Raw genomic sequence first — 17,196 nt, forward strand, 5'->3', positions numbered from 1 at the left:
GGGCAGATGAGATAATAGATACCTTGGCCTCAGCCAAGTTGCTAAGCACATTTGACCTGACAGCTGGCTACTGGCAGATCAGACTAGCTGATGATGCAAAGCCAAAGACAGCATTTTCTACCCCTAGTGGGCACTATCAATTTGTGGTAATGCCCATTGGTTTGAAGAATGCACCTGCCACTTTCCAAAGGTTAGTGAATCAAGTCCTTACAGGCCTGGAAGACTATAGTGCAGCATATCTAGATGATATTGCTGTCTTTAGCTCCACCTGGGAGGATTACCTTGTCCACCTGAGGAATGTTTTGGAGGCCCTGCAGAAAGCAGGCCTAACTATCAAGGCTACTAAGTGCCAGATAGGGCGGAGTCAGGTTGTGTACCTGGGCCAACTTGTAGGTGGAGGCCAGGTTCAACCATTACAGGGCAAAATCCAGACCATAACGGACTGGGTTGCTCCAACTACCCAGACTCAGGTGAGAGTAAAGGTTGTCTTTAACCTATAACCAATAAGGGGTTGTTTGGACTGATACAGGGTGCCCACTATAACTAGTGGACAGCATATATGAGGCCAACTTCTCACATTGGTGTACAGCGTGTGGGATTCCAGCTTGCTATTGTTTTACCAGATAATCTCAATTGAGTGACTAACTGAAAACCACTAAAGGTACCCTAGGTACATATAGTACAAGCTTTAGAATACAGTAAGTTCTACTGAACTTAGATTTGTGTGTGAAGGGCTTAGCACACCCTTTCTACAACTCAAGAGAGTTTAGTAGGCCACACTAGAGTAGGTAGTGCAATACACCACACCACACTAGTAATGTCTTCAATGCCAGGAACCAGTAGGTCCTTGCCAGAAGCCAATGGGCTTCACGGTTCCCAGTATAATAACCTCCCATTCATGGAACTGAGACCATTATGTACAGCTAGGAAACTGAAGACAGGCAAAAGTCCAACCACACAGCATCTCATATAGGTACTCAGGCTGGATGGCCTTAGCAGATCTTTAGGATCTGAAGGGTTAGGCAGAGAAGGTGGGACAGCACCTGAGGAAAGGCCTAGGGGTGTAACTCCCCTTGACCTGACCTATGAGGCTGGCCAGGCAGATGACAATGATCTGGACCCGGAAAATCCAATTCCCCTAGAAGGCGATGGAGAGGATCACAATGGACCCCTCTTTGTCCCTCCTGGAAGAGTTGGTGGTGGCCTAGAAGGTCAAGATCTTTCTCCAGGGAGTCTAACCATTCTAATTCATCCATAGGGACCTCAATCTCCTTTCATAGGAGTGAAACCTCTCAGGAGAGAAGGGAGAGACTGCTCGAGTATGAGGAAGCTCAGCTTGAAATCAGAAGAAAGCAGGTAGCCCTAGAGCTCTACAGAGCTAGAAAAAAAGATGGGACTAGAGTCCCATGGTGGCAGCAACATCCCTAGAGATAGGGAGAGGTCTTATGACCATAGAAACCTGAATAAGATTGTCCCTCCCTACCAGAGTGGGGATGACATCCACAAATGGATAACTGCACTGGAAAGGGCATGTAAAGTACAAAGGGCCCCCCAGGAGCAGTGGGCAGCAATCGTATGGCTCTCCTTTGCAGACAAAGGTAGAGATAAGCTCCTCACTGTTAGAGAGGAGGAGGCAGATGATTACAACAGTCTGAAGAATGCCTTGATTGATGGGTTTGGCCTAACCACTGAGCAATACCGGTTAAAGTTAGCTGTCAAAGGGCATTTGATGACCTGAAGCAGGCCATGTGCACTGCTCCCATTATGCAAAGTCCTGACTACTCCAAAAAGTTCATTGTCCAAACAGATGCATCTGAGTTGGGGGTAGGGGCTGTACTGTCACAGTTGAATGATGAAGGTCAGGATCAACCAGTAGCTTTCATAAGCAGAAGGAAGACCCCCAGAGAGAAACGTTGGTCAGCCATTGAGAGGGAGGCCTTTGCTGTGGTTTGGGCTCTGAAGAAGTTGAGGCCATACCTGTTTGGTACTCACTTCATGGTTCAGACAGACCATAAGCCCCTCTTATGGCGAAAACAGATGAAGGGCGAAAATCCCAAACTACTCAGGTGGTCCATTTCCCTACAGGGGATGGACTATACAACGGAACATAGACCTGGGAGTAAACTTGCCAATGCAAATGGACTCTCCAGATATTTCCACTTAGAACATAAAGACTCAACTAGTCAAGGTTAGTTTAATGTCCCTGTGTTTGGGGGGGGGGGTGTAGGAGAGTAGGATCTGCTTCACATGTTTACCCCCACTTTCTGCTGGTGTTTCACTGTTTTTCGACTTAAACCTGGCTGGGACCCTGCTATTCAGGGCCCCAGCCTAGCTGCTTTCTCTAAAATGATTCCATGTACTTTAGGTACTTTACAGATTGGATCTGAGGTGCCCTTCTAAGGCACTAGTATATGGTATACTATGTACCCAGGGCATAGGTACCCCAGAGGCTTACCAATGGCTGAAGCATGTATTATGCCACCCCAGGGAAGCCACCCAAAATGACACCACAGGTCTGCTACTGCAGCCTGGGTAAGGTGGTGCATGACCCCTTACTGAGATATAGGCTCACTATATCTCACCATATACTGCACAAACAAAGCTATCAGTCACCCCTATGGCAGGCCTTATCAATCCTGAAGGCAGGGTGCTTGGTTATATGTGCGAGGGTGCCCAGGCATGAGCTGAGCCCCTGTGCAGCCTTCGGAATCTCTTCTCCGGGGTTGTCAATAGTGCAGCCTGACCATATACTCTTAAGTGCATTATAACCAAACGGTAAATGCCAACTTTGGACTGGCTGCACGGAAACATGTTGTGTTTGGTGTCAAACACCTTGGAATCATACCCCCACACCAGTAACTGGTGTGGGATTATGATCCCACCCTTCTAGAGGGAGAGACATGGCAGTACTAGGTTACCCGGTAGAAACTTAATAGAGCCCTGGCATCACAAAATGGATGCTGAAGTCACAGACACGGGTCTGGCCTCCTGCTGCTGACAGAAACTCCGGCAGGGGAGGCCTGGACAATAGGTTTCCTGTCACAGGGAGGAGAAACCACCTCCCAGACAGGCTGATGTGTATTGGGGCTGGGTGGGAGCACTCTCAGAGTGCTTTGAAGTCCTGCACTGGGGGCACATTTGGTGTCCCTGTGCATAGTCCAGCTCAAACCGGTTCAGGGGCTTCCAGCCCCTGCTCTGGCGCGAAACTGGAAAAAGGAAATGGGTGTAGCCACCCCTCTTTCCAAACCCTCCCATAGGTGGGTCCCCAGAGCTAGTCCAACCCCTTCCTTAGGTAGAAGTAAGGAACCTCTGTAACCAGAACTTTAGATTACCCTGGACGAAACTCTGAAGCTGAATCCTAGACCTTTGATGCTCTGCTAAAGACCAGAGGACTGAAGAAATCTCCCTTGGGGTCAAGGAGTGACTCCCCTGCTTGGCAGGCACCAATGAAGCAATTTGCCAGTCTGCATTTCTAAAGCTCCTGCTGGACTCCTAAGTATTTGCAGCCCAGGAAGAGGATTTCCAGACATCTCACAGGCCGACCAGAGTCTCCAGCAAAGCTGAGACCCGCAGCCTTTGTGAGTAGCGTGGAACCAGAATTTCTGGTCACCATGCACTTTTGCAAATGCATTGACTTCTTGATGTTTCCTTAAGTTGTGCTTGGGCTGTCTTGTAGCCCCCACCTTGAGCACTGAATCCACTGAAGATTGTTGGCCTGGTCACTCCGAGTGACCCGTGGGCCGCCATTTTGTGTTTTGTCTTGTGGTCCCTTCGCGATCCCTGGTCCGTTGACTGGTGGGCCTCTGAGGAGGTAACTTTGAATTTCATTGGGCTTCCCTGATTACTCCAGATGTGACCCGACTCCCTACCAACTGGTGAGTCCCTCAGTCCTTGCTGGTCTGCACCGAAGCATCTTTCTCGTTTCTGTGTGGGTTGGTGTTGTCAAGGCTTGTTGTGTCCAATCCGGGCACCGACACAGTAGCACTCGACATCCTTTATGAGACAGTTTGAATCCAGCTCCTGGTTGTCCTCAACACCTCCTGGTCCTCATGGCTGAAATCACCCGACATCGGTGGGCATCTCCCTATTGCCTTCCTGGTCACTGGCTAGTGACCCAGACTCTGTCCCCTCTGCTTTCAGGTTCTTCAGGATCATCTTCGATCCAGGCTTGAATATGTTCGGACACTTCGCATCTTCACGGCAGCAGCACTTCTTCGCCAACTCCCATTGAAATCGACGACACGACCCGACACCAAAAGACACCTATGCACCCGGCTTCCCTGGGTGAGGTAACACGAGTACTCCGGTGCTCCCATGGGTGTTAGCCCTAGAACTTCCTAAGTCCAAAAGGGTTTGGTCCTGACTCAATTCTAAGTGTCCCTAATCTTTAAAATCTAACCACGACTTTCCCCATAGAAGCTAGCGGGAGCTCGCGGCTGTGTTAACACACTGCACATGGCCCCCGTGGGTCCCCTGTGTCACTACCTTGGGTGGTTCCTTGTGGTCTCAACGATTCTACAGGCTCTAGGCCTTGTGTCTAGTTAAGTCGTGGTTCTTATACCACTATTTTAGTATATGGTTTGGCTCGCCCCTAGGGCCTGACGTGTATTTGTGCTATTTTACTGTGATTATTGAAGTGTAACTTATGTGTTTTGACCTCTAGTCTCATAAAGAGACTAAGAGGGTGTGTTTAGTAATAAATACATATATTTTATATGTATACCTGGTGTGAATATCTTTCATTTCATCAAGAGATTATAGACTGGTAAAACAAGCTGCTTTACATTCCTTCAAGACTTAGCATGAAAGCTGATCTCCATCGCTACCACTAGGATAGCTTTCAATAAAGGTTGTCTTTAACCTATAACCAATAAGGGGTTGTTTGGACTGATACAGGGTGTCCACTATAACTAGTGGACAGCATATATCAGGCCAACTTCTTACACCGAGTACAAACAATGACTTAAGACTTTTTGGTAGGGAGGCCTGGATAAGAGGAATCTGATGTATCCACTCTGAAGAAGGGTACTTAGAGAGGCTTTAGGAAGTTAATTAAATTGAATGGGACCAGGATGATGCCAGCCCAGTCATAGTCAAGTGTAAAGTGGGATCTGGGGAATAGAGGCCTTTTGGTCCCAAGTCATACTGTTGCATCATCCCAGTGGGATGGGGAGCTGGTGGTATGTTTGAGGAAGAAGGGGCTGCTCATTACTCTAGAAAAACCTCCTGTAGGGACAGAAGGGTTCTGCTATGTTGGATTTCACTTAGAATAGTGTACTGTGAGATAGTTTGCAGTATGTAAAAAAGGATGTGTACAAAAGTGGAAAGGTGTGGTCATTGCTTCTCATTGGTTAGGGAGTGGCCAGGAACCACCCAGTTCATCATAACACTTTCTGGACTTGCAGAAGAACAGAGAGTGCTTGAACTGCTGTCTGTGGCCAGTGTTAAGACACGAAGGGCAGGACCTGCACCCACTTTTACCCAGGACTGAGAGAACTAAGAAGTGAGCTCCAAGAGTCAGTTGGCAGACCTCCTGTGTGGTTCCAGGGACACAACTGGTTGCAAGAGTCCCTTTTCATGGATTGACCACCTGACCAGTAGCAACTGGGCATGGGCTTGACTCTGCTGGTGGCCTCTACTTTAGTGAATCCTGGCCCTTAAGTTTTGTCGCTAGGGTCCTGGAAGTCTTAGAAGTGACCAAGAGGAACTGATCCAGAAAGTCTGAAAAGCTAGGACTTGGGAAAAAATTGGACTTTCAAGACCTCCAGAGCTTCAGAAGGCCTTCTCAGCAAAAGTGTCCCTTTTCAAGAGGATTTCATTGCATACAGCTTCAGGCTTGCCCTCTGAAGTATTTTGAGCTCCAAAAAGAGACTTTAGTCCAAAGGAATAAATCCTGAAAAGGAATAAAGGTGTGAAAAGCACCTGCCCAAAGGAGAACTTTTAAATTCTCCCACTCCCCGCCAATACTAATGGTTACATTGGGACATTGTCCAACAGCAATCCAGCTCCAAGAGGAATTTGCAGGACATCGCCTTCAGCCTTGTGCCACTGGAAGATTTCAAGACCGGGGGCAACCTGCTTGAGGTACCCGACATACGCTCCGTTGCATTCAGCCTTCAATCCCGCCTACTTACCAGTCAACCACAAAGATGGATTTGTGTTTACAGTGATACTATTTGTGGCATTATTTGCCCTAACACTTAAACTTGCATATCTCCAGTTTCCTTTCTTAGATTTTAATCATTTTTGGGCAAGTTTTCTAGTTACATTTTGGTCCATTGTTACAAACTGGTTGTGGGATATTTATTGTGTTGTGCTTGTAATTCCAGGCCTAGACCATAACTATACAGTGCTCATACAGGCTTCGTGATCTGGGAACACTCAAAGAAACATCTGCATAAGGGGTAGAGGTCAGGAACTTTATCCTCGTAAGCAGCCCTCTTCTTTGGCTCCTGTCTTGCTCTCTGTAGATCAGTGATGAAAGCTTCTTTCATGCTCAAACTGCTGTTAAATCTACACTTCTTCCTCATCTGCCTCGCCCCATAGGCCCAAATCACCAGTGTCTCGTCTCCAGGCTGCTTTCCATACCATCAACTGTGCATAAGCACCCTGATGTTAATACCAGTATTTGAATTTTACCAGCAGAACTTCCAGCCACGGCTCCTCAATTAGCATGGAGGAGCTTTGCCACACTAATTAAAATGCTGCAACATCGAAAACTGAAAAAGGTAATAAAGTTAATTTATTACCCCATTATTTTTCACTACTCCCGAGCCGGATGTCTGGATGGGGCGGGCCATTGCCGCTAAGAGGCAGCAGAGGGAAGAGTGGTGGGCACTTCAATTTAAAGTGCGCATGTCACTTTGGAAGGTTGCCTTGTGACGACCAGCCAAACATGCACACTTTAAACCTCTCCAACCTGTGCTTTCTTACACAGCTGAGTGAAGCAGGCACTGACCCAGACCCCCAGGGCCTGTGGAAGCATCGAGCCAACACACTCTAACCAATCCTGGTGCTTCTCTCATGCTGCTTAACATTATCAGCAGCATGAGAGCGGCGTCTGGAGTGGTTAAGGGTGTTGGCTCTGAACCCACGTGCTCCCCACCGGACTGAAGAACACCGAGGAGAGAGGGACAGGAGGAGGCGAGTCACTGGGTAAGTACATATTTCATTTTTAATGTTATGACCCACTGATAGGCACTGTGAGAAACACGCACTACCTTCAGTCTGAACTCCAGAGCTCTCAGTCGTGGCCCGTTATAAACACTGTTTAGTTTGATTGAGAGCTTTGGCATTGACCTTAAAGGCATTCTCAATGACTCAGTGCCTTTCAGTGGGTCAAAATGACTATTTTGTTTGCCCAACCACTAATGCCTGCCAACAGCTGCGACTGAGTACCCCAATGTTGCCATTTACGCGTTGATGTCACTGGTAGCATCAATTGTGTAAAAGCATCCTTTGTTCAACAATCCATGTTTACACTATATTTCATTCATCCATTCATATATGCATGTTCATTCGTATTCATGCACACATCTATCTTGCCCCTACCACCTCACTGACATATCCAGTTGCTTACTAAGCCATTCATTCATCAGTCCAGCCACACGCACCCATACAGGAATACATTAGTTGATTCATCAAATCATTCTGACTCTAATTCACTCAGATATCCATCACCCATGTATATTAATTCATGTAGTCATTCACTCATCAATCACCCCTCCCTACTCATCATCCCATGAAAGCTGCCATGCACACTTTCAGCAATCACCCAGTAATCGATGATCTTTCACACCCATTGATTGGCATACACACGTTCATTGTCGTTCATTTTTTTCATTCATGTATCCGCGCAGCCTCATTAATTCACCTATTCATTCTCACACACAGTTCACCAGCAATAAACACACACTTCCACTTATAAAAGTGCCATAACTACTAAGTTTCTCAATGCTTGTTTCCTTATGCCACTGGTAGCGTAGTAGGAGAACGACCATTTACATGAACAGATATATCCCAAAACACTATTTGAAAGACATGAACAACAAAACACGTTGATGCAGTACCAACAGGGGGAGCCAAATGCCCTTGTGTATCGTAAATGGCCCGGTGGAAACGCAGGACCCACTTTTACTGGTCGAAAAAACAGGGGATGTCATCACTTTAGGCTTCTGCTGCAACAGCAGCCAGGAGTAAGTCTCACGGCCCGTCCCGCTCGCCCTTTCTGACAATGGGCAGCATGCCCTCAGGGGCATGCCCTCCCCCCTCCCTCCCTACTCTTTCCACTCCTGCCCTGCTCCAATCAAGTGGTAAATGGGAGCATTAAACCCCAATAGAGAATTGAGAATACCGCGCGTTTTATGCCTGCTAAACCCAGGTCCATACAGTTAGTGCCCGGCGTTCGATGGAGCTCAGCTTGTATTGCACAGTGCTGGCAGGGTATAACGGCATGCTGCTGGTAATTATGGGTGCAGAGTTTGCACCTTGCCCCCAGCATTCACTGTTAATGTGCAGTCTCTCGGTTTCTTAATAGTGTGATCCTTTCAGAGAATAATCCTCCAAGCAATCCTCTCACGCATCTTCCCACCCAGCCCTCTCCCGCAGGGAGCTCTGCCACGCTCCTCGCTCCCCTGGCCCTCCCCCTCTCCACTGTAAACCCCTGCCGTTGAAGCTGTGCCCCACTCTCACTGCACTGCTGCTTCTGCAGTGCCCACTGTAAAACCTCTGCCCTTGAAGCTGTACCCCTCTCTCACTGCACTGCTGCTTCTGCACTGCCCACTGTAAAGCCCTGCCCTTGAAGCTGTACCCCTCTCTCACTGCACTGCTGCTTCTGCAGTGCCCACTGTAAAACCTCTGCCCTTGAATCTGTACCCCTCTCTCACTGCACTGCTGCTTCTGCAGTGCCCACTGTAAACCGCTGCCCTTGAAGCTGTACCCCTATCACACTGCACTGCTGCTTCTGCAGTGCCCACTGTAAACCTCTGCCCTTGAAGCTCTACCCCTCTCTCACTGCAATGCTGCTTCTGCAGTTTCCACTGTAAACATCTGCCCTTTAAGCTGTACAGCTCTCTCACTGCACTGCTGCTTCTGCAGTGCCCACTGTAAACCGCTGCCCTTGAAGCTGTACCCCTCTCACACTGCACTGCTGCTTCTGCAGTGCCCACTGTAAACCTCTGCCCTTGAAGCTCTACCCCTCTCTCACTGCACTGCTGCTTCTGCACTGCCCACTGTAAACCCCTGCCCTTGAAGCTGTACCCCTCTCTCACTGCACTGCTGCTTCTGCAGTGCCCACTGTAAACATATGCCCTTGAATCTGTACCCCTCTCTCACTGCACTGCTGCTTCTGCAGTGCCCACTGTAAACCGCTGCCCTTGAAGCTGTACCCCTATCACACTGCACTGCTGCTTCTGCAGTGCCCACTGTAAACCTCTGCCCTTGAAGCTCTACCCCTCTCTCACTGCAATGATGCTTCTGCAGTGCCCACTGTAAACATCTGCCCTTGAAGCTGTACCCCTCTCTCACTGCACTGTTGCTTCTGCAGTGCCCACTGTAAACATCTGCCCTTGAATCTGTACCCCTCTCTCACTGCACTGCTGCTTCTGCAGTGCCCACTGTAAACCGCTGCCCTTAAAGCTGTACCCCTCTCACACTGCACTGCTGCTTCTGCAGTTCCCACTGTAAACCTCTGCCCTTGAAGCTCTACCCCTCTCTCACTGCGCTGCTACTTCCGCAGTGCCCACTGTAAACATCTGCCCTTGAAGCTGTACAGCTCTCTCACTGCACTGCTGCTTCTGCAGTGCCCACTGTAAACCGCTGCCCTTGAAGCTGTACCCCTCTCAAACTGCACTGCTGCTTTCGCAGTGCCCACTGTAAACATCTGCCCTTGAAGCTGTACAGCTCTCTCACTGCACTGCTGCTTCTGCAGTGCCCACTGTAAACCGCTGCCCTTGAAGCTGTACCCCTCTCACACTGCACTGCTGCTTCTGCAGTGCCCACTGTAAACCTCTGCCCTTGAAGCTCTACCCCTCTCTCACTGCACTGCTGCTTCTGCACTGCCCACTGTAAACCCCTGCCCTTGAAGCTGTACCCCTCTCTCACTCCACTGCTGCTTCTGCAGTGCCCACTGTAAACATCTGCCCTTGAATCTGTACCCCTCTCTCACTGCACTGCTGCTTCTGCAGTGCCCACTGTAAACCGCTGCCCTTGAAGCTGTACCCCTATCACACTGCACTGCTGCTTCTGCAGTGCCCACTGTAAACCTCTGCCCTTGAAGCTCTACCCCTCTCTCACTGCAATGCTGCTTCTGCAGTGCCCACTGTAAACATCTGCCCTTGAAGCTGTACCCCTCTCTCACTGCACTGTTGCTTCTGCAGTGCCCACTGTAAACATCTGCCCTTGAATCTGTACCCCTCTCTCACTGCACTGCTGCTTCTGCAGTGCCCACTGTAAACCGCTGCCCTTGAAGCTGTACCCCTCTCACACTGCACTGCTGCTTCTGCAGTTCCCACTGTAAACCTCTGCCCTTGAAGCTCTACCCCTCTCTCACTGCGCTGCTACTTCCGCAGTGCCCACTGTAAACATCTGCCCTTGAAGCTGTACAGCTCTCTCACTGCACTGCTGCTTCTGCACCGCCCACTGTAAACCTCTGCTCTTGAAGCTGTACCCCTCTCTCACTGCACTGCTGCTTCTGCAGTGCCCACTGTAAACATCTACCCTTGAATCTGTACCCCTCTCACTGCACTGCTGCTTCTGCAGTGCCCACTGTAAACCGCTGCCCTTGAAGCTGTACCCCTATCACACTGCACTGCTGCTTCTGCAGTGCCCACTGTAAACCTCTGCCCTTGAAGCTCTACCCCTCTCTCACTGCAATGCTGCTTCTGCAGTGCCCACTGTAAACATCTGCCCTTAAAGCTGTACAGCTCTCTCACTGCACTGCTGCTTCTGCAGTGCACCCTGTAAACCGCTGCCCTTGAAGCTGTACCCCTCTCACACTGCACTGCTGCTTCTGCAGTGCCCACTGTAAACCTCTGCCCTTGAAGCTCTACCCCTCTCTCACTGCACTGCTGCTTCTGCACTGCCCACTGTAAACCCCCGCCCTTGAAGCTGTACCCCTCTCTCACTGCACTGTTGCTTCTGCAGTGCCCACTGTAAACATCTGCCCTTGAATATGTACCCCTCTCTCACTGCACTGCTGCTTCTGCAGTGCCCACTGTAAACCGCTGCCCTTGAAGCTGTACCCCTCTCACACTGCACTGCTGCTTCTGCAGTTCCCACTGTAAACCTCTGCCCTTGAAGCTCTACCCCTCTCTCACTGCGCTGCTACTTCCGCAGTGCCCACTGTAAACATCTGCCCTTGAAGCTGTACAGCTCTCTCACTGCACTGCTGCTTCTGCAGTGCCCACTGTAAACCGCTGCCCTTGAAGCTGTACCCCTCTCAAACTGCACTGCTGCTTCCGCAGTGCCCACTGTAAACCTCTGCCCTTGAAGCTGTACCCTGCTCTCACTGCACTGCTGCACTGCCCACTGCAAACCTCTGCCCTTGAAGCTGTACCCCGCTCTCACTGCACTGCTGCTTCTGCACAGCCCACTGTAAAACCTCTGCCCTTGAAGCTGTACCGTGCTCTCACTGCACTGCTGCTTCTGCAGTGCCCACTGTAAACATCTACCCTTGAATCTGTACCCCTCTCTCACTGCACTGCTGCTTCTGCAGTGCCCACTGTAAACCGCTGCCCTTGAAGCTGTACCCCTATTACACTGCACTGCTGCTTCTGCAGTGCCCACTGTAAACCTCTGCCCTTGAAGCTCTACCCCTCTCTCACTGCAATGCTGCTTCTGCAGTGCCCGCTGTAAACATCTGCCCTTGAAGCTGTACAGCTCTCTCACTGCACTGCTGCTTCTGCAGTGCCCACTGTAAACCGCTGCCCTTGAAGCTGTACCCCTCTCACACTGCACTGCTGCTTCTGCAGTGCCCACTGTAAACCTCTGCCCTTGAAGCTCTACCCCTCTCTCACTGCACTGCTGCTTCTGCACTGCCCACTGTAAACCCCCGCCCTTGAAGCTGTACCCCTCTCTCACTGCACTGTTGCTTCTGCAGTGCCCACTGTAAACATCTGCCCTTGAATCTGTACCACTCTCTCACTGCACTGCTGCTTCTGCAGTGCCCACTGTAAACCGCTGCCCTTGAAGCTGTACCCCTCTCACACTGCACTGCTGCTTCTGCAGTTCCCACTGTAAACCTCTGCCCTTGAAGCTCTACCCCTCTCTCACTGCGCTGCTACTTCCTCAGTGCCCACTGTAAACATCTGCCCTTGAAGCTGTACAGCTCTCTCACTGCACTGCTGCTTCTGCAGTGCCCACTGTAAACCGCTGCCCTTGAAGCTGTACCCCTCTCAAACTGCACTGCTGCTTCCACAGTGCCCACTGTAAACCTCTGCCCTTGAAGCTGTACCCCTCTTTCACTGCACTGCTGCTTCTGCACTGCCCACTGTAAACCTCTGCCCTTGAAGCTGTACCCCTCTCTCACTGCACTACTGCTTCTGCACTGCCCACTCTAAACCCCTGCCCTTGAAGCTGTGCCCCTCTCTCACTGCACTGCTGCTTCTGCACAGCCTACTGTAAAACCTCTGCCCGTGAAGCTGTACCCCTCTCTCACTGCACTGCTGCTTCTGCAGGGCTAACTGTAAACCTCTGCCCTTGAAGCTGTACCCCTCTCTCACTGCACTGCTGCTTCTCCACTGCCCACTGTAAACCTCTGCCCTTGAAGCTGTACCCTGCTCTCACTGCACTGCTGCTTCTGCACTGCCCACTGTAAACCTCTGCCCTTGAAGCTGTACCGTGCTCTCACTGCACTGCTGCTTCTGCACAGCCCACTGTAAACCTCTGCTCTTGAAGCTGTACCCCGCTCTCACTGCACTGCTGTTTCTGCACTGCTCACTGTAAACCTCTGCCCTTGAAGCTGTATCCCGCTCTCACTCCACTGCTGCTTCTGCTCAGCCCACTGTAAAACCTCTGCCCTTAAAGCTGTACCGTGCTCTCACTGCACTGCTGCTTCTGCTGTGCCCACTGTAAACCTCTGCCCTTGAAGCTGTACCCCTCTCTCACTGCATTGCTGCTTCTGCAGTGCTGACTGTAAAACCTCTGCCCTTGAAGCTGTACCCCTCTCTCACTTCACTGCTGCTTCTGCAGTGCTGACTGTAAAACCTCTGCCCTTGAAGCTGTACCGTGCTCTCACTGCACTGCTGCTTCTGCAGTGCCCACTGTAAACCCCTGCCCTTGAAGCTGTGCCCCGCTCTCACTGCACTGCTGCTTCTGCAGTGCCCACTGTAAACCTCTGCCCTTGAAGCTGTACCCCTCTCTCAGTGCACTGCTGCTTCTGCACTGCCCACTGTAAACCCCTGCCCTTGAAGCTGTACCATGGTCTCACTGCACTGCTGCTTCTGCAGTACCTACTGTGAACCTCTGCCCTTGAAGCTGTACCCCACTCTCACTGCACTGCTGCTTCTGCACAGCCCACTGTAAAACCTCTGCCTTTGAAGCTGTATCCCTCTCTTACTGCACTGCTGCTTCTGCAGTGCCCACTGTAAACCTCTGCCCTTGAAGCTGTACCCCTCTCTCATTGCATTGCTGCTTCTGCAGTGCCGACTGTAAAACCTCTGCCCTTGTAGCTTTACCCCTCTCTCACTGCACTGCTGCTTCTGCAGTGCCGACTGTGAACCTCTGCCCTTGAAGCTGTACCCCACACTCACTGCACTGCTGCTTCTGCAGGGCCCACTGTAAACCTCTGCCCTTGAAGCTGCACCCCTCTCTCACTGCACTGCTGCTTCTGCACTGCCCACTGTAAACCTCTGCCCTTGAAGCTGTACCGTGCTCTCACTGCACTGCTGCTTCTGCACTGCCCACTGTAAACCTCTGCTCTTGAAGCTGTACCCCGCTCTCACTGCACTGCTGCTTCTGCACTGCTCAGTGTAAACCTCTGCCCTTGAAGCTGTATCCCACTCTCACTGCACTGCTGCTTCTGCACAGGCAACTGTAAAACCTCTGCCCTTAAAGCTGTACTGTGCTCTCACTGCACTGCTGCTTCTGCTGTGCCCACTGTAAACCTCTGCCCTTGAAGCTGCACCCCTCTCTCACTGCATTGCTGCTTCTGCAGTGCCGACTGTAAAACCTCTGCCATTGAAGCTGTACCCCTCTATAACTTCACTGCTGCTTCTGCAGTGCTGACTGTAAAACCTCTGCCCTTGAAGCTGTACCATGCTCTCACTGCACTGCTGCTTCTGCAGTGCCCACTGTAAACCCCTGCCCTTGAAGCTGTGCCCCGCTCTCCCTGCACTGCTGCTTCTGCAGTGCCCACTGTAAACCCCTGCCCTTGAAGCTGTACCCCGCTCTCACTGCACTGCTGCTTCTGCACTGCCCACTGTAAACCCCTGCCCTTGAAGCTGTACCATGGTCTCACTGCACTGCTGCTTCTGCAGTACCTACTGTGAACCTCTGCCCTTGAAGCTGTACCCCACTCTCACTGCACTGCTGCTTCTGCACAGCCCACTGTAAAACCTCTGCCTTTGAAGCTGTATCCCTCTCTTACTGCACTGCTGCTTCAGCAGTGCCCACTGTAAACCCCTGCCCTTGAAGCTGTACCGTGGTCTCACTGCACCGCTGCTTCTGCAGTACCTACTGTAAAACCTCTGCCCTTGAAGCTGTACCCCTCTCTCACTGCACTGCTGCTTGTGCACTGCCCACTGTAAACCTCTGCCCTTGAAGCTGTACCCCGCTCTCACTGCACTGCTGCTTCTGCACAGCCCACTGTAAAACCTCTGCCCTTGAAGCTGTTTCCCTCTCTTACTGCACTGCTGCTTCTGCAGTGCCCACTGTAAACCTCTGCCCTTGAAGCTGTACCGCTCTCTCACTGCACTGCTGCTTCTGCAGTGCCCACTGTAAACCCCTGCCCTTGAAGCTGTGCCCTTCTCTCACTGCACTGCTGCTTCTGCACAGCCTACTGTAAAACATCTGCCCTTCAAGCTGTACCCCTCTCTCCCTGCCCTGCTGCTTCTGCAGTGCCCACTGTAAACCTTTGTCCTTGAAGCTGTACCCCTCTCTCACTGCACTGCTGCTTCTGCACTGCCCACTGTAAACCTCTGCCCTTGAAGCTGTACCCCGCTCTCACTGCACTGCTGCTTCTGCACTGCCCACTGTAAACCTCTGCCCTTGAAGCTGTACCTTGCTCTCACTGCACTGCTGCTTCTGCACAGTCCACTGTAAAACCTCTACCCTTGAATCTGTACCGTGCTCTCACTGCACTGCTGCTTATGCACTGCCCACTGTAAACATCTGCACTTGAAGCTGTACCCCGCTCACTGCACTGCTGCTTCTGCACTGCCCACTGTAAACCTCTGCCCTTGAAGCTGTACCTTGCTCTCACTGCACTGCTGCTTCTGCACTGCACACTGTAAACCTCTGCCCTTGAAGCTGTACCTTGCTCTCACTGCACTGCTGCTTCTGCAGTGCCCACTGTAAACCTCTGCCCTTGAAGTTGTACCCCTCTCTCACTGCATTGCTGCTTCTGCAGTGCCGACTGTAAAACCTCTGCCCTTGTAGCTGTACCCCTCTCTCACTGCACTGCTGCTTCTGCAGTGCCGACTATAAACCTCTGCCCTTGAAGCTGTACCCCTCTCTCACTGCACTGCTGCTTCTGCACTGTCCACTGTAAAACCTCTGCCCTTGAAGCTGTATCCCGCTCTCACTGCACTGCTGCTTCTGCACTGCCCACTGTAAAACCTCTGCCCTTTAAGCTGTGCCCCTCTCACTGCACTGCTGCTTCTACACTGCCCACTGTAAAACCCCTTGGTGAACAGTGCTTTGTTACTTGGTAACCGGATGTATCTTATGCAAGTCAGATTCCTACATACATACACATAAACATATATTTTACATAATTGAACACATGAAGATAAACCTAAAGTAACACTGGTGGGACTGTTTTAAAATGCTGACAACAATGCATGGCATTTCAAAAGTATTTTTTTAGATTTAGCAAATATTCGTGCTTTGAATTATTGCATCACTCATGATAGTCCTATTTATTTTAATATCGAATTTTCATTTGTGTAATAATATTCCCCTGGTGCTGATAAAACTATATGCTGAGTGGGTGAAAACAAACGCAGCTTTAAGGCTCACATTTGACCTGCAGGTCTGAGGCACATGTGCACTACCCCACTGAGAGAGGTTGTACAACACCACTGTTCATTATTGGAAAATTAGAAGATTCATTCAATGAAAATGATTTTGACAACTGCCGCTAAACACATAATTGGATAGAGCACTCTGAATCTCAAAAATAACTTTTAATGTGCTACTGCTGCCCTGCAGTGCTTGGCCATTGTTCCTGATCCGGCCTCGCTCTGATGTTAGCCAATATGTAAATTGAAAGATACTTCAAGCGCATTAAGGCAGAGGGTAAGCTTCTTAGCATCAGATTAGTTGCCATGGAAATCACATCTTCCTTACCTGACACCCATTTCCATTCAATGTATCCATGGCCCTTTTGATTGCAGGGTTCTGTGGTTCAAGGATTTCCACCTGAGTCTTCACATTATGCTCGAAGTAGGGACCAATCATGAAATAGTTTTCTCCCCACTCATCCGCTGTGACCTTGGCCTTTGTCTGGATAACAGTGCAGATGCCACCAACTATTGAAAGAATGCAGGGACGATTCACGTTAGCATTCTGGCCAATATCTTATCCGGATATCACACATATCTATCATCTTTGTCAATCATTGTGTATTTAAACATGACAATTCAAACACCCGTTTTAAAAAAGGGTGCAAGTTTTAACACTGGCTCAATTCCTACCACTTAAGGACTCAAACAAAAATTGCACAACCTCAGATTTTAACATAGGAATTTAGAACTAAGTTTAACCTGGTGGTATGTGCCTGTGCTAACTGTAAAATGTGGTAATAAGTGTAATAGAACTTAAGTACATGTTTTGGGTGGACTCTTGGTAGGTGAGTTTTTTTATGTATGTAAAATGCTGAGAAAAATGCTGCAATTTTAAAGAGATTTAAAATCATCACAAAACGTTTTTGCTAATCACGGACAATAGAATTATTATCCCTGAGCATTTCTAGGGGAAACAATCTGCTTATGTGTCCGGCCTCAGGGACATTGTCGAAGTTGTGGGAGAAACTGATGC

At 50.0% G+C, this 17,196-nt stretch overlaps 1 protein-coding gene across 2 annotated transcripts in view; it reads right to left on the bottom strand.

The window, feature by feature from the left end:
- Positions 1-17,196, bottom strand: part of GYS2 (glycogen synthase 2) — a 528,148-nt gene that overhangs the window by 411,627 nt on the left and 99,325 nt on the right. For both annotated transcript variants that reach the window (XM_085652724.1, XM_085652725.1), the window contains exon 2: positions 16,507-16,688. In XM_085652724.1, coding sequence (XP_085508850.1) covers positions 16,507-16,688 — 182 coding nt within the window. The remainder of the gene's footprint in view (positions 1-16,506; positions 16,689-17,196) is intronic.

Source organism: Triturus cristatus, chromosome 4_1 (genome assembly GCF_964204655.1).
Source record: "Triturus cristatus chromosome 4_1, aTriCri1.1, whole genome shotgun sequence".
NCBI classification, from domain to species: Eukaryota; Metazoa; Chordata; class Amphibia; order Caudata; family Salamandridae; genus Triturus; species Triturus cristatus.